This window comes from Emydura macquarii, unplaced genomic scaffold (assembly GCF_026122565.2).
Source record: "Emydura macquarii macquarii isolate MOO-44397 ecotype Brisbane River unplaced genomic scaffold, CSIRO-AGI_Emac_v2 contig_71, whole genome shotgun sequence".
In the NCBI taxonomy this organism is placed as follows: domain Eukaryota; kingdom Metazoa; phylum Chordata; order Testudines; family Chelidae; genus Emydura; species Emydura macquarii.
In genome coordinates, this window is record NW_027130208.1 from 6,711,257 (window position 1) to 6,734,638 (window position 23,382).

General features: G+C 44.1%; 1 protein-coding gene across 1 annotated transcript in view; it reads left to right on the top strand.

Annotated features, from left to right (window-relative positions):
* The window catches only part of LOC137147790 (monocarboxylate transporter 2-like), a 45,136-nt gene extending 30,759 nt beyond the window's left edge, over positions 1-14,377 (top strand). Inside the window, exons 3-4 of the mRNA XM_067540157.1 lie at positions 6,480-7,355; positions 11,911-14,377. Of these exons, the coding sequence (XP_067396258.1) occupies positions 6,480-7,355; positions 11,911-12,212 (1,178 nt within the window). The 3' untranslated portion in view covers positions 12,213-14,377. The remainder of the gene's footprint in view (positions 1-6,479; positions 7,356-11,910) is intronic.
* Positions 14,378-23,382: the final 9,005 nt, after the last annotated feature.

Here is a 23,382-nt window from a genome sequence, read left to right on the forward strand (position 1 = left end):
TAATGAACTCCACGGGCTGGACTTGTAAGATTAATAACCCAGTTTACCGGCAAGGGTAAAAATATTTAATTGGGATAGAAAACTTGTCACCGTGCTCCCCGACAGCAAGGCTGTCTCATTAAATCTGGTGGTGAAATGTTACTTCATGTACCTCGCTTTTTATTTCTTACCCTGCTCTGATGGTGCCACCATATTTAGGTGAGACCTGAGCGAGCAGCAATTCTCATAGCTTCTTTCTGAAGGAGATTCCAGAAATAAAACTAACCGGCAATTCTTAACCTCCTGTGCTAGTCAGAGGGGTCACGGACCCAGCTATAAGCCATTGCTGAGCACCTGATTGCAGCCAGGCCTGTCGATAGGGGAGGCAAGGGGGCACTTGCCCAGGGGCCTGGTGAATTAAAAGGGCCTGGGCTGATGAGAGGATAGATACGTATCCTCATCTCCTCCACACCCCCTTCCCCCAAGGTCCCCTACCTCTCGCGCTTTCTGCCCCTTCCATGAGTCTAGCGTATTTATTATGCAGGTTCCCAGGCGGCTGAGGAGAGGGTATCTGCTACTCAGCTTCCCGGGTTCGTCAGTAAATCTCCCTGGGGAGTCCAAGGGACTCGGGAAGCTGAGTAGCAGATACCGCCTAGTCCGCCGCCCGGGAACCTGCATGGCGCATAATAAAGAAGTAAAAACTTCTGGCGGAAGCCCCCTCAGACCTCAGCCATCCCTTTCTAGGAGGGCCATTGGCTGCTCTGCCATGGGCATTGCTGTTGGTGGGCCCGATTGCAGCATTGCCTTACAAACCAATGCCGGCTAAGAAATCATAATAGTTCATGTAAAACACAAACCCTTTGCTCTAGCCTATATAAGCAATTCACCCTGTCAACGGTGAATAGGTACGCACCGTTCTGGAATGTCGCCGGGCCTGGAGTAAACGCGGAGCGACCTTCCTAACACAGGAACATGGAAATGGCCACGGTGGATCAGGCCAGAGGACTGTCTCATCTGGTAGCCGGTCCCTGGCAGTGGCCTGTACCAGCTGCTGCACAGGAAGATACTAGACTCCTCCTTATAATGGACAATTATGGAGTAAGTTGCCCCTAGAGGAAGCTTCTCCTTCGAACAATACTTATTTATTATTTGTATCAGGCTAGCACGCAAAGGCCTCAATGAGGGCCATTACTATTGTCCTAAGTGCTGGACAAGACGACCCGGGCCCAGATTTTGGCACCTAAAGATGTGGCTAAGTAATGGGTGGGCCAGGTGCCTAGCTCCCAATGGGCCTATATGCTTTCAAAATTCCCACTAGGGCCTGCCCCCAAAGAATTACAACACAACTTGAGTGTCTTTGAAGAGGTTTACGTAACTGTCCTGGTCATAAAAACTGACACAGCTGCAAGATCCCTCCAACACCACTGAAAATAAGGGAGTGGTGTGATCTGATTGTTCCAGCGCAGAACTCACCCGCTACTTATTGATTGTACTGGTGTAACTGGTAAAACTCCCTCAAGTACACAAGGCCATAGACACTAACCTAGAATTGCCTAGGTCGGCTGCTAGTGTGCTCTGGTGAGAACGGTGATTTTCCAGAGAGTAAAGAAAATGCTTCCGATGCTCCTAATTTGCTTGATGCTGCTAATTATATTCGAAGTGGTTTTTCACCTCGTTTGGTCAGATCTGACAAGGGAGCATTTAAGGGCAATTATAAAGCCAGCCTGCTGATCACATGACTGAGGAAAAGTCGTCATCAGAAAGAGACATAGACAGCAATTGATAGTGAACTATACCTCTACTAGTCTCCTGCTTAGTCTGACACGGAAACACACTTTGACTTAGAAGAACATGCCCTGTGTGCTTCCAAGGGACAGAGTTAAAACGAGAAACCCACCAGCCCAAGATCTCTGCTGGAGTCCCTTGCCTTTGGCGTGTTGATAGTGTCTCTTCGGAGGTCTAGGTTGGACGTAGGAATGCAGCAGTTTATGCTGAATAGATTAGCCACACCATTCTCAATTGCTGGCTCGATTAAGATATGTCTTTTCTCCATTTATATGTAGATCAGATGCAAATTTGTGTAATAATTGAGTCGGGGAAGCAGTACCCTGCCTACTGCGAGGGAACACTGCACTGTGGGAGCTGCCATCTTTTGGATGATACATGCAGTGTTGTGTAGCTGTGTCTGTCCCAGGATATTAGAGAGACAATAAAGGATATTACCTTACCCACCTTATCTTTTGAATGAGACATAAACCAAATACCTGAACACCAGCGGCCATTAAATATCCCCTCGCATATATAGTAAGAGGAGAGCTGGTTGCCTTGTTCTGGCCACATGCCAGTTCAAGTGCATACATTCTAATTCCCCTTGCTGTGTCAGTTGGGTAGGGTTGTAATCTTCACTTCCTTTCCGAAACGGTCTTGTAGTGGAGCTGTGTGCTGTTTAACAGCTGCCGTGTTCCACCCCAGAGGCTGCAGCATTTCAAGTGGTGTGATGTCAGCCCACAGGACGGTCGGGAGGCTGGATTGGTTAGCGCCGGCAGAGCGAGCTAGGAGGAAAATGGAAACAATTCACAAACTTTGTCAAAAAAATGTTTGTTTCTGGTTTTTGTCCAAATGCTGTTTTTGTGAAAGTTTTATGACCAACCCTTATTTACACAGCACTTGGAGATCCTCCGAGGAAAGACCCCATAGAAATGCAAATACTGGTTTATTTATTATGATTGTTGTCATCACTGGCATTGAGAGAGCTCTTCACCTCTCAGGATCCGGCCCTTGGTCTTGTTGACTTCGGTCAGAGTTTTGCTGAGTAAAGGCTGAGGGTCCGGGGTACTGAGGTGCCTAACTCCTGTTGATTTCGGTAGGACGGTTTGGGGATTTTGGCCTAAAGGGCCTGATCCAAAGCCCATTGAAAGACTCATTGATTTGTAATGGGCTTTGAATCGGACACTAAGGAGATGTCAGAATCCACGGCATACTGCGGATTGAGCTTTTTTTTGAAAATCTGGCCCCGGTGGTGGGGACTGGGCTCTTCGAAAATCTAGCCCTGTGTCTTTGGAAAATCAGACCCCCTCTGAGGACACTGCACGTGAGCCGATCATGGGATGTGATTGCAGCTTGAGCCGACACACCCCAGCTAGCTTTCATCTCGCTAGCGTGGGTCCTGGAACAATGGAGCCGCAGCAGAACAAGCGGCGCAGCACAGGCTGTACAAACCCACCTGGCGCCCCGGCTAATTAGTCATGGGGCTAATCAGTGCTGAAGTGCATGCGGTCGCAGCTTCACTATTCCAGGACCTGTAGAAGCTAGATTAAAGCTAGCCTGGGTGTATTGTCTAGACATCCTGCTACAGACATGTAACAGAGAACAGCATTTATTGAGCAGGTCTCCTTATAAAACTCTCTCATGCACCGATTCTCATAACAATTGGAATATATTTAATAGGGTGAAAGGATGGTTTCCCTCATGCTCAAATTTACTTCTCTTCATCTCTGCCCTCCTCCTGTAGACCCACCATGATACACCCTCTCACTGATTTATTTGGGACAAAATGCCATCTGCGGGGAGCAATTTGAGGTCTGGGATCCCTCTTGCTGTGATAGCAAATGAGAACAAAATGCATATTAATATTTCAGAATAAAATTAGCAAAAAGCTTAAGGTAATTAGAACATCCAGTCTGTCAGTTTGAAACGATCAGATCCTAATTAGCAGGAACAGAATGAGCTTATATTAAATTAATTTATGTCACTTGTAAATTAATGGTCAGATAATATAGGATTCTAATTGATTATTAATTAAATGGATAGTTGGCATCTTACCTAATTTTTATTCTCATCAAAGTGATTCTTTTGGCCAGTTCATATGGTAGATTCTTATGAAAGACCATCCATTAAAATTAATGGTGACTTTCCGTCTGATAGAGGCTGGGAAATTTGGAGTTAAAAATGAAATTACTTCTTTAACCTAACACTTTTGCAGGTCTCTGTGATCAGTGCGTTATCTTAGCCAGCAGAAGAGCTGTATATGCTGTCTCACTTACACCTTTTTCCTGGAGGTTTTAGGCCAGATTTTTAAATGTATATAAGGGGCCTAACTCTCATTCATTTCAGTGCAAGTTGGATGTGTAAATACGTTGAAAAATCTGGCCTTTAATGTTAGAGGCCTTGAGCCAGTCCTCTGCACAGTTGTGAATTTCATGCATTGTGCACAGGGGTGCAATCTATACCAGCTGAACAATAGTTTTCCGTAATTAGTTTGAAGGACCTTGACATTCCTACATTTTATTCTGTAAAGTGATATGCTTAATCAGGGTACTGCACAATTAAATAAAGTCATTGTATAGATCAATGAACTGGAAAAAATCTGCATGGCCCTGTTTTTACAATTCATATTCTCTAGTATTCTCAATTCACGCATTACATTTCAATTTTGTTTTACAGGGGATCATTCTTTTAGCTAAGTGCTAGGGTGGAAAATGTGTGTGATATTTTTCTAAATGTAACTTTCAGATCAATATGCATTACTTACCTAATTTTATTTTGTAAAGGAAAGCAGCACACAGAAACTTAAAAAGATCATTTAAGTAGAACAGATTCTTTACTAAAGAACCCAAGAATGCTCAGCCAGTGACAACACTCCTCATCTGTTGTAGAAAACAGATTTCAGTTCATGCAGTCGAAGAGCTAATGGCCAGTTAAGGTGGTTGATAAAAAGGAATTTTAATTTAAATATCTCATAGCTCTAAGGTCCTTCTAAATGAGTCTGAGCGGCAGGGCCTGTCACTTTTGCTATTGCAGTGTACTTGTGCTCTGAACCTCGCAGGCCTTTTAATCTCTTGCCTCTAAACTAAGTTGCTCAGATCATCACGCTAACCGTGGAAGGGATGGCTGCTACTGCACTTGTTCATCCCTAGATGTATGCTTGCCCTTCTTCAGCCCATCACAGCCCTCCAGTGGCTGGGATGTCAGTCCTAATCAAGCATGTAAGCATATTGCCCTCTAGTGGTTGAATACCAAATGCTATGTATGCCCTAATGTTGACATCACCATATTTATTTATTAATCGGGCAAATGTCTAAGCACTGATTTACGCCCAGCTAGGAGCATATTATCGTGTAGCCTGGATGTACAAAAGCATGGGTGACCAGGGGGAGGGCTGCATGTGAGTTGATTCATCTGTTTCAAGTTTTTAGAAGGTTGCCTATCACCGTGGTATCTGAGCATACATAAGTCAGCAGTGGTAAGAAAGCAGCCTTGACTACCACTGTTAGATGGACCTCTTTGCTGTCAAAGAATTGAGAGTTCAAGTTACTTTGACTCCTCAAGTTCCATCTCTGGCCGTTGAACAGCAGCGCGGACTGAATGAAATCTGCCCCTCAGTGAAAAAGGCAAGTGTCCATGTGCACCCCCATTAGGTCTTGTATTCAGGAATGACCATGGCCATTTGAAAGCAGCGCTACAGATCTGAGCCAGAGACCACACCATCTTCACCTACAGCTGATGGTCAGTGGTCTCCAGGACTTCTGATGGACCTACCGTGGTTACTAAATAACATGGTCTATTGCTCATTGCCAGATTGAGTTTAGCAGCCGCTACGTTAACTAGGGTGATTTCGGCACCATGAGATGGTCAAAAGCCTGATGTAAAGTCAAAAGAGCCAGCCAAGTCCAGGTATGCCTAGCAGCACGGTCACGAAAGCATGTGTGGTCATGTCACAGAGAACAGGCCATAATATTAGTATGAAAGCGAGTGGTGACAAAGCAATGATAGTTTATTGTGAGAGATGGGTTCTGTTATCACGACAAGCTGTTGTGTCTGGACAAAAGCACTTGGGACCTGTTAACTTCTCTTTGGCCTCTTAGAGAGACAGATTTCCATATTCTGGGAGCCATGACTTTAAGGGTGAGATTTGCAGCCCATGGGGAAGGGGCTGGAAAATGGCTTAAACCACATGTGCACCTTCCTGATCCTGGGCTGCTCAGGAAACTGAAGAGGCCTCAGGTGTAAATTAGACAGCACCATAGGCCTTTCAAAGTTACAGCAGCATCTCCAGGTTACTCTAGGGGCCACAGCACTGCCTGAAATCGCCTCAGCACTGCCTACTGCATCATGTCCGGACTTCTTATTAATTAAACACCTAGGAGCCAAGTCATGGACCCTTTGTGCTAGGCACTGTACAAACAGAACAGAAACAGGGTCCCTGCCTCACTTGAGCCTTCTGCCCCCAGCATTCCCCCCCTTTGTCACGGCTTATGAAGGGATCCTTGGAGGGAGCTCTATGGCTGTCTCCTTCACGTCCTGCATTGGGCGAATCCTTCCCCTGGCCAAAACTGGAGCTTTAGGACACTTCATGCCACTCCAGCCCTTGCTCCTGGAATAAAGGAGCCAGAGTGGCAGTGAGATCTGACCCTTGATATAGACAGAGCCGTATTCCAAATGGAGGAATTAGCAGTAGAGTTTATACCTTTTGTCACCTTTTTTTTCCCCCTCCGTTACAGGATTTGGCCTTGCTCTGAACCTGCAGCCTTCGGTGATAATCATCGGGAAATACTTTTTGAAAAGGAGACCGATTGCGAATGGCCTTGCTATGGCTGGAAGCCCCGTAATGCTTTCCACCCTTGCTCCTTTGAACCAGTACCTTTTTGACAATTTTGGCTGGCGGGGCAGTTTCTTTATTCTTGGGGCAATTTTACTGAACTGCTGTGTGGCTGGTGCCCTCTTCAGGCCCATTGGAATGGCGGCTGGCCCTGTCCAGAAACAAACCATCCAGCAAACTGAAAAGGCTGCCAAAGAGCAGCCTGATAAAGGCTCGGCTGAAAGGGTCCATCCCAAAACTGTCAGTTTGTTGCCTGGAACGGAGCAGAAGGAGGACAGAGACTGCTGTGAAAAGTTTAATAAGTACCTTGATTTGTCCCTCTTTAAGCACAGAGGTTTCCTGATTTACCTGATTGGAAACGTGCTCATGTTTCTAGGATTTTTTGCCCCTATTGTTTTTTTGGCCCCTTACGCGAAGCACCTTGGCATCGATGAATACTCCGCAGCCTTCCTTCTTTCTATTCTTGCGATAGTGGATATGATCGCCAGACCCACCACCGGAATTATAGCCAACAGTAAATGGGTGAGACCAAAGATCCAGTATTTTTTCAGCTTTTCAATTGCTTTTAATGGCGCCTGCCATCTCCTATGCCCCTTAGCTACAGACTACACGGGTCTAGTCATCTACTCTGTCTTTTTTGGCTTGGCCTTTGGTATGGTTTGTGCCATGCTTTTTGAAACCCTCATGGACCTCGTGGGAGCTGCACGATTCACAAGTGCTGTGGGCCTTGTCACCATAGCGGAGTGTTGCACTATACTTCTTGGACCACCTATTGGAGGTGAGCATGTTTCCATACTATAACTCTACTGAGATGTTGGCTTTTGCTCTTAATCCCAGATTGATACTGGGATAAATGCAGTTTGTAGAGGGGTGCTTCTAATTTCATCTTCTCCGCTTCAATCCCACTTTTTGGATGTTTTTTTTTTACCAGTAATTGTGTGTAGAATAATAAAGGTAATAGATTTGTCCTCCATGATTTCGCTTAGTGTTGATTTAGCAATATTAAAAGCATCTCTCGTGTTTGTTGCTTGGGATTGAACCTGCATGTGTCCCATATGTAAAATTTCCATTGAAATCAACAGTTCTGTGTGGGACACGGATACAGGATGAGGCTTTTAGACCTCATTTTTCAAACATGTAGGACTGACTTTACGCAATGGGACTACACATAGATGTAAACTTATTCAAGTGTTAACAGGCCAGGGTCTCTATCTTGCAGAGCACTGATTGCTGAAGACCACAATCCAGCATATGGTTAATTTTAAACATGATCATAGTCCCATTGCAATGCCTTTGCTGAATCGAGCCCCAGGGTCTTGGCTGATGTTTCTTATTTGTCTGAAAGGACACAGTAGAGCCAAGCAGCCACAACTGTAAATACTTTTACAGCTATGCAGCTGTACGTGTTGGCTGTAAAGTCACTCAGTGCATTTCCATTTACAGATTTCCATTCTCTCAGCTTGGCCAATAACCTTCAAGTTGGAAAGACTGTCATGAAGGAAATTGGCTGTTTTTTAAAAGGAAAAATCATTTATTTTGAATAGATTTGAGAATATTCTTCTCCTTCTTATAGTTTTTTAAAAAACATATCGTATATTCCTAAAATATTTGACAAAATAGAAAATAAGTGATCTGGATGCCTTTATTCTTATCTCATATGCCAGACCTTCACACATGAAAAACTTTGGCTTGTGTTTTATCTTAGCCTGAAAGCAGTTCAGAGCAGGGACCTATGTTATTGTGAAGTGCCTAGCATACTGCTGTTAGATAAATGGGGCAAATTGTCGACACTGACCGGCATTGTCACAGGGTCTCCTCAGACACCACTTTCCCTGTGTTATCAAGCACCATGTTACAATTTGTTGCATTACAAGTTGATGATACAAAAACAACCTGTAACAACCCTCGATCAATACTGCAGGAAAGTTATCCAGTGTCTCTGTGAATGTGATAGAACTCTTGGAAAGGGAGATAAGAACCAGGGTCTGGGCCTACCTCCCTCTGTGGAAATTAAGCACCTAAATACCACTGAGCCCTGGATGTTATCTAGTATTTAAAGTCAGAGTCTAAATTGTTCACATTACATCAAACAGAATTGAGGCCATTTGCTGTCAGTAGAAGGGCATCCGCTGACATCTTTGATGATTATAACCCTCCCTCTCACATACACCCAGTCTCCTTGCACCTTCAGTACCTTTTGGTTCTGAAAGAACAAAAAAGTCCCACTTGTGCACAGCTTCCCAGTTTGGTTGCAATTACTGCGCATGCTCCGTCTGGTAAAGCAAGCAGAGCAGCACTCACCTTTGTCAGCTTTCCGAGGGCCCCAGTCCATTATTTAACTAAACCCATGAACTATCCTACTGAACTCAGCTGCTCATGATGAGGACTAACCTACTTAATGACATCTAGCTTTAACTTCATTCTCCTCAAGGGTCCATACTAACAATACATGTTCAAACCTTTGGCAATACCCGGAGTAATTTGGCAGGAGGTAGAAGGATACATAATTCTCCCGTGAATAAAATTACCTCCTATTATTTCATTATGTAGCAGCTACTGTAAATTCCACTACCATCAAGGACCAAACAGTATCTACATGATATAATTATTTAACACACTTTTCCTGGGCCTTTCATCAAACCCCATGAGGTCATGCGTTAAATGAGTTTGTATGTGCACCCACCTACCATTTATTCGCTATATATCGCTGGGTACAAAGAGCCAGTGGCTGGAATAGCAGAGGGTGGTGCAGGTGAGATGGAGGAATATATTGCACATCACTTACATGTTGGATAGTGTAACAGTCTGCTGCTAGTTCTGTTAATCTGTCACCTTTACGTGATGGAATGGCCATCAACTTTTAACCAGGCTAGATGTTCTGCAGGTATTTGTATATAAACCGGTTAAACTGTGATAGCTCTTTGCAACATAACAGTACGTGCTAGTAAATCCAAGGAACTCACAAGACAAAGGTAGGGCAAATATGGTTTTCAATTTCATAGGATAAAAAACTAAGAGCTGACTAAGCTTCAATCACTCACATTTGACAGCGCAATTTAATTCTTCCTTTCCCTGTGTAGCTCATACTGTGTGGCAGAAGCAACTGCATCCTCTTCTTGTCACGAAGAGTCATTATATAATTCACAGCAAACTGAAGAAAGTCAGTTTTAAGATGACTGTTTTCTAAATTCTGTAATGTTTTATGCAGGCAATTAAGCTAATTGCCAAAGACTGCTAATGAGGCCAAAACAGTGCTGTGTAATAGTCAGTAATATTAGTTTTGGAGTATTTTTTTCATCATTTTAATAAGCAACAAATTTATTGGTTCTTTGGCATTTAATAACCCACTGCAGGGTTCTGCTTTAATGAACTAAGCAAATTGTTCCCAGAGTGTTTTATAACTTTTCTTATTCTCAAAGGAAAAGAGGCGAGACTGTCCGACTGTTGAATTTTCCAATACTTTACTCATTAAAACCCTCATTGAAACCTATTTAACAGTCCTCCAGATCATCCTGATTACCAAGAAGGAAGAATTGCTGTAATCAGCCTTTGGTTGATGTTTCATGAGTAACATCCATAAGACAATATATTGAAAGCAGTGTACTGGGATGTCTGTAGAAGCAGAAAGAAGATTGTTGGCCAAAACCAGTTGAAATAATAATTTCCACAATCAATGGTCATAAAACAGCTAGTTAGTGTAAGCGTACTTTGGGATCATTAATCACCAGACTTTCAACAGATTAATTATCACTCAGGAAGTAATTAATGGTTCCACTTCTCAAGAAAAAAATTGGTTCCAAAAAGTCAGAGCTTATATGCAGTCTGTTAATTTCAAGAAGGAACTAAAAAGGATAGGTCAGTCTCATTTTAATTAGGATTTGGGATGTTACATTCAGTCCATATTACTTCAATACATGGTCATTACTATTCAGGCTCACAATCTCAGCAAGGTTTGCATTATGTTATATTTGTGACACAATGGAGAACACTGACATTTCAGTTAAACTGTCTCTTTTCAATGATTCCATAAATCCATTGCCAAGGCATTAACCTTTGAGATGAAACTGTCACATTTTTCCTGACATTGATAATATCTGTATGCAGTGTTGTTGTAGCCATGTTGGTCCCAGGATATTAGAAAGACGAGGTGGGTGAGGTAATACCATTTATTGGACCAGCTTCTGTTGGTGAGACAAGCTTATACACGTGACCTGAAGAAGAGCTCTTTGAAAGCTTGTCTTGCTTTCCAACAGAAGTTGGTCCTATAAAAGCTATTACCTCACCCACCTTGTCGCTCTAACTGAAAATACTGAACACTGACGGCACCATCTTTGCTTTCCCTGCACCTGATGTTCTCAAGTTCTATGGAAAGCCCTTTCAGCAGTGGCGCACCAGTTCGAATGCAGACAAGGCTGGTAATGACTGAAGCTTGGTCTATACTTACCGGCAGTCGACAGGAAATGCGTACCCATCGACGCAGCACTCCATTTTTTGGGGAGGCGGTTTATTAAATCGACTTCCGGATCGATTGAGCGGGTCTTCACTGCCGCTCAGTCGATCTGGATAGATCGATCTGATGGCGGCGAAATTGCCGCCATCCATCTGTACATACCCTGAAAGTCATTGCCACCTGATTGCTGTTTAGTGACTGGTGAAGAAATGAACTGATGTCTGTTTCTGAATGGCCAGGTGTCCCCTCAGAAAGGCCACTGTCACAATGGTCACTTCGGTCTGCAGCCTCAAAGGAGAGGCTGGGGACTGACTCAGCTAGGTGGACCTTATTCACCCTGCACTTGATCCAAAACCCATTCAAATCAATGGCGAGATTCCCACTGCCTTCAGTGGGCTTTGGTCAGGTGATTCTTCCAGCTGAAGGCAGACACCTGATGATGGCAAGGTGATTAAGGGAAGCTGGTGCTTCCCAAAAGACGTCAGTAATTTGCTACTTTGCACGAGTTGTAAATTCACTTACAAGCACAAAAACAACAATTAATGAAGAGTGCTAATGTTTTATTAAATAGTTCTATTTTTCATCCATTGATGTGCCTAAGAAATCTGGAAACTACAATACAAAGCCTTAATCACTCAAAGACTTGGTTAACTTTATGCATTGTGAACAGTTTCATTGATTTCAATATAACTACTCACAGGGCATGAAGTTAAGCATATACTAAATCTTTGGAGGATCCGAGCCTAAGTTATTAGAAAGTATAGAAAATGTCCTATTCCACTCCACAATCACAACAGGCGCCCATCTGTTCAGAATTGGAAATCACTCTGGTTTTAGATTTTTGCCTTCATGTCTAAACTACGTTTTGTTTTGTAATTCACAGGGACTCTTATAGATACTTTTGGAGATTACAAATACATGTTCATTAAATGTGGAGCTGTGATGGTCTTGGCAGGAACATTCCTGTTCATCATGAATTACTACAATTACCGTATGCTGGCAAAAGAAGAGAAGGAAAGAAAAGAGATGGAGGAGAAAACAAAGGACAACAAACATACAAGGACAGAAACAGAGGACGGAAATAGCTGGGACAAAGAAAAGATGCAGGATGGTCCTGAGGTGGAACCTTTGAGAGAAGAACAAGAGGGACTAAAGAAAGAAGTGAACGGCCTCAGTGAAGTCTAGTGCTGTTTAACAGGCTGACTGGGAAATGGCTTTTTGTGTTTCTTAAACTGACTGTAACAATGACATGCCTTTAGATGGCTAATTCTGCATTTATACTGTACTATTTCTACACTTTGCTTTGTCTAGGAAAAGCCTAAAGGAAAAAAAAGGAACATACAGTGCAATACCTGTTCCTATATTGATGAAGGTCTGCAGACTTTAAGTATTTTCTCTTACCAATAGGGTCTTAAAAGCATATAGCCTGTGTTCTGTTCTTATTCACACTAGTCGAACTCCATAAATGCATAGGCCTGCTCTAATGTCCATAAAAGGCTACAGGGGCACTCTGTGTGATTTCCCTGCTCGTGTACACGTCCTGGGGCTAGTTCTCATTGAGCTCGCATGAGCATAAATAGCACTGTAGCCGTGGGAGCGCGGGTAGCGGCAGCAGAGGCATGGTTAAGCTGAAACGAGTACACATGCCGGTTTCAGGCAGGTTTGTACACAGCATACCTCCACTGCCCGTCCCCATGCTAATGCAGCGACACTGCTATTAATCCTCGGGCTAGCTCGCTGACAGCTAGCGGAAGTATATGTACACGAGCAGGGGAATCACGTCGCTCGCTCGTAGTGTAGATGGAGCCACGGTCAATGCATAGCATTCCACTGGCTTCAGTGAGCTTTTGGATGAGAGAGGAATCGTCCACGGCTGTGGAATCATTTATCATTTCAGAACTGTTCTCATTATGGGCCTGAGCAGGGGCCATTGAAACAAACAGAAAGGCTCCTGCTGACTTCAGCGTGCCTTGGATCAGGGCGTAAGGACCTATCGTGCCAGCTCTGACACCCTCAGTTAGCAGCTGCACTTTTACTAATGTGTCTTCGTCACAGGGGAAAAGTAGCATGGCTTAATACGATTCATCTTCATTTTGAAGCCATGCTGGGTTTAAAGACCCAGCTTGAATTAAAGCTGTGGCTTCTAACACGACAGTATGCGCTGGTATGTGATTGTGTGTGTGCAGTAGCTGATCGCAGTAGATGGTCTTGTGGACTGAGCACAGGACCGGCAGCCAGGATCCAGTGCCAGCTTGACTAACCATGTGGCTTTGGGATAACTGCTCTGAGCCAAATCCACAGGTGGTATAAGCAGAGTAACTGAATAAGGGTGAAATTCACCCCGGGTAGAAGACCAGCAAGAGGCCTGTGGACCACTTAAGCCTTCAAGAAAAGGGCAACACTAATTCCATCGAGTTCAATAAGCAGGGAAAACTAAGTGGGAACAACTGGAGTCCTGCAGTGAGTTACACACATGCTTAACTTCACTCCTGCCTAGTCCCATTGACTTCAATGAGATGATTCATGTAAATAAAGACAAGCACGTGGGTCTGCAGAATCAAGGCCCCAGTAAGGAAACTCCACTGGCTTCCATAGGGTTTCACTCACTAACAGTGTTGAACACGGTCCTATGTAGCTGTTTCCCCATCCCCATGTTTTCCCAGCGATAAACTGCAGATAATAACCACAGGGAACTGTGAGGGCTCATTAGTTAAACAGGTAAGGATCTGTATAAACACGAAGGTCCTGGTCCCTCAGAGGTATTTAGGCATCTAACTCCCATTCATTTCAATAGGCGTTAGGCACCTACATATCTCTGAGGATCTGAGTGTAAGTATTATCACTGACTTCCTCACTCACTGCAAATATTGAAGCCAAATCATACTTCTTAGCTCTGTAGTCTGAGAATAGTATTTAATTAAACCTGGTGTATAGCCTGAGCTGTGAAAGATCGCTTTTTAAAAATGAATCATTCCGATGTACTCTGCTGCCCTTTGACCGTAGGACAGGCCAATAATTTCCTCCACAACACGCGGGGTGGGGGGTTGAAATTTTGTTTCCATTGAAGTCAGTGGGAATTTGGCTATTGACTTCAGTGGGGCTAGCATTTCATCCTTAGGCACCATCTTGTATTTATTGTGGACAGCCAATCCCAATGACATAGGATTTAAAAAAAAAGAAACCATACTCTTTATCACAGTCAAGTAACTATTGGTTTCTCTGTGAACAGTACCATTCAGAACTAATGGTGTGGATGGAGGGGCCAGAACATTGCCTGACAGCACGTGTCATTTGGAAGCTTTAAGCTATTCAATAAAGCTCTTTAAAAAAAACCAACACAGACAATTGAAGTGGATTCAGTGTCCGTTTGTGAGGATAATATTGCTCTTTCCCTTTGTTCAGAGTCAGGTGATATCATCATATACAGTAGTATCTGTCCCTGCTGCAGATAACTGGCAGTATAGATCACTGCAAACAAACAGAGAGGGAGACTAATCCTTATCCTTGCCGCTCCCCAAGCCGGTGGAACTCATTGCCACAAGGTATCATTGAGGCCAAGAGCAGAGCAGGATTCAAAGAGGGGTTGGCTATTTATATGGATAACCAGAATATACAGCATTAGCATAGTTAATAGTAAAAGAATAAACAAGAGTTCAGGCAGGGCTATAAATCTTCCTGCCCCAGGGCATAAACCAGCCACTAATTACAGAAGGTCATCAGCAGAATATGCTTGGCAGCAGGTCATGCCATACCTACATATAGCCGGGTTTAGTGGGCCTTCTCCTGGAGTAGCTGGCATTGGGCAATGTCAGCAGGAGGCTATTGTACTGGAGAGCCCCTGGGTCTGATGCAGTCTGGCTGTTCCCAAGTTCCCCCCTAGTTTTTAAAATGAATGGGCTTTTTACGTATTGGGGTGGGGAGGGGGGGAGGTTCCATTTTATATTGCTGTAGCTACTCTATAACATCTGATAGATTTGCCATTGCCCTCCATGGGAAGCGGACTGTGAACCTTATTCATAGCCCACTGAACCAAATGGAAAGATTTCCATCGACTTCTCTGAGCCCCGTACCTGGCACAGTTAGCTGACACAGTGATCTTTTACTGCAGCTTTATTGAAAAGTGGTGCGGCTTCTCCAGATTATGCAAGCTCTTCCATTTGCTCCTGCAAGCATCACCAAGTCAAACATAGGGATTTGCTTCTTGCTGGCTAGTATCCCTGATGTATTCAGAAACCGTGGGGGCTAATCGCCTTTTGATGCATGTGCATAACTCTTGTTAGGGTTAATGGCAGTTAAACAAACAGGACAATCGCCGCTCTTGCCTCCATGCCTGCTGCTCTGCGCTTGGTGGAATGTTATTTAACCCAAACCCATATGAAATGTGGCCTAACAACGTCATTGCAGTAGAAAGCGAGAGTCTGAGACATGAGGCCTAGTGTAGCAGGCCGGCACTGAGGCCTGAGCTAAAAGCAGTAGTTGGGCCCTGCTGTTAGAGAACAAAGTAAAGAGCCTGAGGCAGTCTGTGAGCCTGCTTCCAAGGTCACAGAATCGGGCAAACACAGTCCTAAAGAAGTGGTAGGCACACGATACGCACTCGAGCACATTCCAGAAAGGTGGTACCCCAGTACCAGGCCTGGTACAAGTACACTCCCCAATGATAACAAGGATACACTGACCCCTCCAAAGATAATGTCTGGACGACAGAATGATGGCTAAAGATGTTTTGATCGACCCATCATGTCCAAGGTAAGAGGAGTTAGCACCGTGCTTTGATGGCAATAAACCTGGCCGGGTGCCTTCGTTACTGAAGCCAGGCCTGTGGATTTATTGAGCAGTTCGATCGGAGACTGACGTACCGGCTCCCTGACCGGAGCCAGCGCAGCAAACGGAGGGAACACACGCAGCCAACACCTGACAACGCTGGTGATCCTAGCGGCAGATCTGGTAAGTAAGCGAGCTGTCCTCTGCAGGAATCACCATCTAACATGACATTAAAACCACAAGCTGGGTAACCCACTGAGCCCCTCCCTGCAGATTCCCACAGCTTGATGAGATATGGACACGCTGGGGGGCCAGCAAAGGAGGTCCATATGAATTTCAAAAAGAAAGTGGGGAAACATGGACTATAAAGCAATGGCAGAAACACTCTTTGAAAAATAATGCAAAGAGTAAAAAATGTAGAATATTGCAATGAATGGCCATGGCCATGAGATGGCTTAAACAACATGTCACAACGCTGACCAGGCAAGTAATGGAGCAAATCAGGGAGGTAGACGAGTTAACTCAGGGTTTAGGAGAAGTAACTCAAGCTGTCGAGCACTGGAAGGCACAGGCGCTCTTGGGCAGGACAGCAGGCAGTCCAGACGCACAATCTGCTTGAACAAATTAAGTAGAAGACTAAAAATTTGGAACCAGCTGTGGAAAACCTGCAAAAGAAAGAGGTGCCATCCTGTTACACACCAGCAGACGTTGGGTGATTTTTATAGTGCCTGAAGGACGGGGGCAGAAATGGGAACAGGTCACTCTAACCAAGTTGAAAGATGGAATATGGGATAATTGGAATGGGTACTGCACCATGGATGTGTGGAATGTCCCAGGTCAGCCACCATCCAATAGCCCGGGGGGGGGCTACTGCACCACAAGCACCACCTTATGAAGCGAACCAGGTTTTGGAAAAAACTTAACCCAAAACCTAGATCAGTTCCTGTGAGAATGGGAACAGTGGGTGAAGAAGAGGGAGGGACCCATATTTGGAAACTGAGCACAGGCCTTTTCAAGTACTCCGATTCACCCTTGAAACTACTCCACCAATCACTCCAAGTGGCTTGAGATCACTAAGTGATGTAGAACACACAACTCGAGGATTAGAAGAAATAGTGCCCCAACGATGGCACCCTAGTGCTCGTAACAGAAGGGAAAATATTACACCCCATATGGTCACTATACACCTCCCTCATCCCACGTTAGTCATTTAACAGCCAGGCTCAGCTCCATGAAAATTAATGCACTAACTGCTTTCGTCAGAGCTATGCCCCCCCGATCTGAAAAGTTCAGTGAGTTTCTGGCATGGTTACACAGATGTACACTACTGCTAAAATCAGTGGGGATTAATACAGCACAGGCGCCGACGCTAGTGCAAACCTTGCTAGGACCATTAAGAACTCACGCTATTGGTGTCGATGACGATGTTGCTCAAAGGTTAAATGTGCGGCTCAGAACCATTTCAAGCTATTGTGTGGTTTAGCAACACTAAAAGGAATCACAAGAAAGCCAGGAGAGGCTCCTGCTCCACTGGCTGACAGAATTCAAACGTAAGTTATGTTAACAGCTGGGAGTATAGAGCCGGAGGAGTTAAAGCAGATTCTGTTACAAGCGCTGCTTCCAGGAGTGGCAGAATGGATGAATGCTTGGTACGTGAATGAAGGAATAGATATGCCTTGGGCTGAGTGGGTGGAAAAAGTGGATCTGGCTGGCAAATAACAGGAAGGAACGCCTGTTAATGAGTTGCGAACACAGTTTGGAGAACAAAAGGACCAGGATTCTCTTCCCGAGGCTGCGGCCAAGGTTGGAGAAAGCGTGGAATGACTAGAGGGAGAGGAGACACCAGCGAGAGTGAATGGGTGTCACCAAGCCTGCTGAATGAGAGAACACACAGGCAGCCAACACCTGACAACAATAATTCTGCACTGGCTTGCCAGGTACCTGCCAATCACGATACGGATGCTGTGTAACTGACACAGGTAGGCCAGGAGTTCAGCCCATTTAATAATGGGCAGGAAATAAACCTTAATCTACTGTATAAGAGCTAAGTATTTATTATTATTAACAACAGTTTGACCATGCAGAGCTCCACGCTGAGCACAGGGGACTGCATAGTTTTGGTTGCTCCTTAAAAATGTACCTCAACTGGATTATCAGGTCGATCTTTGACTCCTGCTGGTCAACTCAGATGTCACTCATGCTCCAGCCATGCTAAACCAAGGTGGTGGACACGTCAAAAAAAACCACTTTTTTGCACGTGTTCTAAGATACATATAATGTGGGCCAGGATTTCTGTATCTAAGTCAAGCATTCACGATCATTCTCCTGGACCCCTCACGTGTTTTATCTTCCATTAACAGCAAGTCTGAATGTCTTTCCTAAAGCTACAACCCGACAGGTTAAATAGTGGCTAGATCTCTTCATAAAGAATTGCCCAGAGAAAAGCTACGACACACTGGAAAGATTATTTACAGATTGGCTTAAGAAAATCACATTAATACTTAAGTGTGAAAAATAAGCATAACCGTAATCTCTCATACCAAGGCCTGGAAAACACGGTTGGACTTCACCGAGATATCCGAAGCATAATGTTCTCTGTATTTTTCTTTCGGTACTGCTTGTCTTGACCAAGGTCACCTCCATTCTTCTAATCATTTTCTGCCTCTTGTCAGGTGTTTTTCTGTTATATTATTCTACTATAACTGTTTTAAAAGGAAGACCCGGCACAATTCAGTCAATATTCTGAGGTATATTCAGGGGGTGGGGACACGGGCTGGGGGCTGCTCTCCGGCCCCCTGACGCTCCCACCCAGGGCAGGTGGAAGGTCTGGGGTTCCCCACAGCAGCCTAGGTGGCTCTTACCATGGCTTGACTCTGTGTTCTGGCCTGGCCAGGGTTTGGGGGCCTCAGGGAGGAGAGTGTGAGGGCCCCATAGTGAGGGAGGCCCGTCTCAGCCCCCAACCAAGAAGAGGCTGGCGCCGCTGGCTAAGGCTGTGCTGATCACTTTATCATCTCTCCCGCCGCAAAGCACAGCCCCGGCGACCGCTGCCTGAGGCTCCTTCACCCATGTTAAAAAGTAGTGGGGGGCCATGGCCCCTCTGGGTCTCCAGGATGTGAGGGGCTCAAATGTTCTTAATCCGCCTCTGGCTGAGGCTTGTCCCCATGATTGAACGGGAATCCAAAAGGCGCTTAATAAATGTGTTATAAACAAAAAAATAACATTACCACAGACAGTAACATTTCTAATGCAGCCAAATGCAAGTATCCATATGTGTAAAGCATAAATAAACGTATAAAGCTTAATGTTGGCACAGAACAGCCTGTCAGTATGTTTAATAACAAGTTCCTTATGTCTTAATAACGCTCCTTTGGTTAAACAACCAGTTTTCTCACCATTTCCTTCAAGCTATATTCTTTCTTTATCACTTGAGCTGCTCCTTATTCTGTATTTATGTGGTTTCTGTAAGATTACGACACAGTTTCCATCATACAAGAGGCCAGCACATTTTAAAACAGACATTAGATCTAAAGTAACTTTCTGAATGACTGTAGCATCAAATCTTTATAGAGCCAGGGAACAAAGTGCGGAACGCTCTGACGTTAATCCAGCAAAGCTTTGAAGCATATGGGTAGCCCCAGTGAGATTTACTCATGTGTTTAAAATTAACTCTGTGCTTTGCTGAATTGGGGGCTAAAGCGCTCAGCACCCTGCAGGATCAATCCCTAAACTGTGCCTCCAAAGACAATCACGGCAAGTAAACTTTGATAAGCTCATTTTTCAGGTGTTGAAAATGAAAATGAGAACCATCCTTTAGAGTGTGCTCTTGAGACGAAATGCACTCTGAGTGTGCATCTAATTTGGTGATTTGCATGGCAACTTGGACACACAAATCACATTTACATGCATGCTCAAGTCTGAAAAGCATCTGTGACTGTGAGTCAAGCGGCACGACTGTTAGTTAATAAACATATATAACAGGCACATGGGGCATGATTAAGATTTTAGATGTGCAGGGATGGCTTTCAGACCATTTCCCTTGAGTTCAAGTACTAGACATACATTTTACATTAAATTAACTTGTAACCTAATGGAAAAAGCGTTGCTCTGACACGCAGGGATTGCGTGGGGTTTTTCAAAGAATCCTTATTTTGTTGTTTAGCCAACAATTCCCTTTTATGTAGCAAAATTCCAGGACAGATGGCAAAACTATATCCATGAACGAGTCCTTGAAGAAACAGAAGCAAAGGAAGGGCTGTGAAAGATTTCTCCCACCCCCTCTCCTCCTGCAATGGCCCTGTAATTGACTGACAGGTGATTCGCAGAGGGTTTGCACTCCCGTTTGCTTTAGGGTCACAGAAGCCGGGCAAGCTGAAACCATGAAGCATCCCATGGCTCTGCTCTGCAGCCTCCTCTATCTTTTAAAAAAAATGGCTGCTGTTTCATAGGAAAGCCTGACTAGCACCATCTATGGGTGAAGCTGGGCATTTACTTCTGTTGGCTCAGAACTGAAGAAGCGCTTTGGGTGCGTAAATTCAAAGGCTTGGCTCTCACCCCAACAGAAGTTGGTCAGCACAAGATATTACCTCCCCCACGTTGCATCGCCAATTGCTTGAGCGATAACTCATCCCACAAAATGAGATGTAAAAAATTTCACACACTCAACATTTCTAACAGCACCTCGTTAGTTGCAAGAGAATGCCCGATCTACCCCTTTTCTTCATTAACAGTTATATTCTGTGAGCGGTATTCTTTTATCGCAGCGTAAGAAAGAACCAGAGCACAAGAAAAGGGGTTGAATATGGTGTAATTTACACCCTTTAGAGAGTCTCTTAGACTTCGATTCAGCTGAGAGGGCCCCTCCCCGTTCTCTTACACATTGCCTCTGAATTTGACCCACTGAATCTAATGCATTAGAAGGGCTCTCAGCTGGTTGAATTCTATACCGATGGGCCAAAATAAAGGAATGAAGCAAGATAAGCAACTAACAGGAGAGTATAAAACTGCATTAGTGAGAGTCGGATAATCTCAAGTTTTATATTTGCTTATACGTTCTTCCTGTTCCTTAATCTATGAGCTACACTGACTTGTATTCCTTCATTTTCACAGCAACATGGGGGCGTAAGACAGTCTAAGGACGTGCGTGTTTAACACAGTGAAAGAGTGTAAATTACTGTAATGGAATCTATTTTACTTCACTGAAATCCTTCCGTTTTGATCAGTATGTACAACTTTTCTGCTTTCGCATGGCAGATTGTCGCACCTGAATCTCTTTCTACTGCTCTCCATTGTTCCTATTAATAATGTATATGGACTTAAAATATTTCTTCCAGTGGCTTTAAAAAAAGATATCTCATTAAGGCACACCAAACTCACAGTGACCTTTTCTGTCACACCGTATTGTCTCTGTTTTTTAAATCAACTTTTTCCGGTTTCAGCATTTTTTACAACACTTACCAAGTCAATTAAACAGCCCGGCTCATATTCTGTTCAGCAATTCAAGCTGTATCTTTGCCGGATACTTTGCAGGCCAGCTTAGGAAATTTGTTATGCTGCAAACACAGCAGAGGGTTTTCAGGAGAATAGCACTGCACGATTTGCATCAGAGGTTAGATGGTTTCCCTCCCAGTCTAGTACAGACCTTGGCGTTTTGTACCTTCTAAGTATAACAGTGCCTAAAATATCTTCTTAAGCTCATTGAAAAGAAATATTTAGCACTTCCCCACATTTGTGTTCATTTAGCATTCTAATACAGTCATGATGGTACAGAAGAAGATAATTCATCTGCCAGATTTCCCACTTCTCTTGCCATTTTTCAGCCTGATTCACTAGATTAAAACCTGAGTAACACAGTGATAAATTAGTCCTCTGCTCGTTTCTGCACACATTTGGGCAAGATTTTCAGAAATGACTCGTGATTTTTCACTCAGTTTCAAGTGCCCATCTTGAAACGCCTTAAAAGGGCTTGATTTTTGGAGTGTGGGTTCTCAGCACTTTCTGAAAATCAGGGCAATTTAAGATGCCTCAAATCTGGGCACGTAAAATCACTCGTCACTCTTGGAAATCTTGGCCAGAATTACCAAAATTGTGAATGACAACATGATTAATTGGCATGGTTATTCTATGCATTGCCCCTGCAACTTAGATGATGGGAAACTATCTTTCTCATTCTGATTTGGGAACTTGTGAGCGGTAATTTCACGACGCTGAATCCCACATTGGTCTGCCTGTGGGTTTTGCAGATAATGTAGTGGTCTCGGATTTCTGTGAGGCACTTGTTGGGATGTAATTCAAAGAACCTCATTGGTGAATATTGCCACGTTTTATTTCTCACATAGTATTGCATTTCGCTGCAATCCATCACACGGAAATCAGCACCACACATCTGATATAAATGCTGGTATAACACACACAGAGTCAGGATTGGCTGGGTATTTTCAAATATTTGTTCTTAAATTCAGATGGGTTATTCTCTGAAGACGATTGCTCAGCTAAGTTCATGAGGTTCCAGATTTAATTGCTCCATAGCAAAGTTCTACAGTTTACTAGTCAGCACATTGCAAACATAGCACACTCAGTCTGGCCCCTGGCAACCAAACCCTGCCTGCTACAGTATTGGTGGGAGGGTTTTGTGTACGTCTGGCCCGACCCACTGCCTGCTCCCATGTCTTGCATAGTTTCTAGGAAACAGAACGAGCACTCAGAGGGGTATGGAGGAAAGTGGGATTGCTGTTGCAGAGGTAGCTCATCTCCCCCTCAACGTGAAGAGGACTAGCTTCCCCCCGTCAATGTAAAATGTATAACATCAAGTCCTGCATTAGGGCACCTAGGTATTATAGACTGAGTACCCCTGATCTATTTAAAATTATACTGCTTGTCATTAGGCTAGACCTGCAGTTTAAATCCAGGAGAAGCAAAACATTACCAAATAGTGCTTGTCTCTTAACGCTTTTTACACCTGCATCTGATCAGCACAAAGACGTCCAGCCACAACTCTCTGCCACAGAAACTTTCAGCTCTGTACCAGGAGATAGGGAAGTATTGCTCTTTTTGATAGGGATATTCACCAACAGCTAGCATACTTTTCATTCTTTTACCATCACAGGCTATAATTTATGAGCACAGACAATCATTCATCAATGAGCTTTATCTTCTGGGTCTAATTCTGATTAAAATGAGAACATATTAAAGCTGTATTATATATTGCATTCTCTTCATTGTGCAACGCTGAGTGATAGCTGGTGGCTGCTATCAGTGGGGTGGATGTGCTGCTACAGCTGAAATGAAAAAGCGGGGGAGCGTTTCCTCACAGAGACAGGGCTTGCCTTCTCTTCCTGAACAGATGACACGCTCATGTTTTTAATCTGTAGGTAATTCAGTAGCAAGGCCAATAATCGGTGCCGGCCATCCTTTGTCTCAGCAAGGCTCCAAAGTGTCTCCGAATGGCCATGACGACCTTCCCCACACATCCTCCTTACAACCCAGCATCTGCAATCAGCGCTTGGAAACCAGACTTGCCAAGTCTACAGCTTTTTGGCATGTCTACAGCTCTGGAGGGAGCTACGGAAGGCCTCATAATGGAAAGAAGAAGAAATGT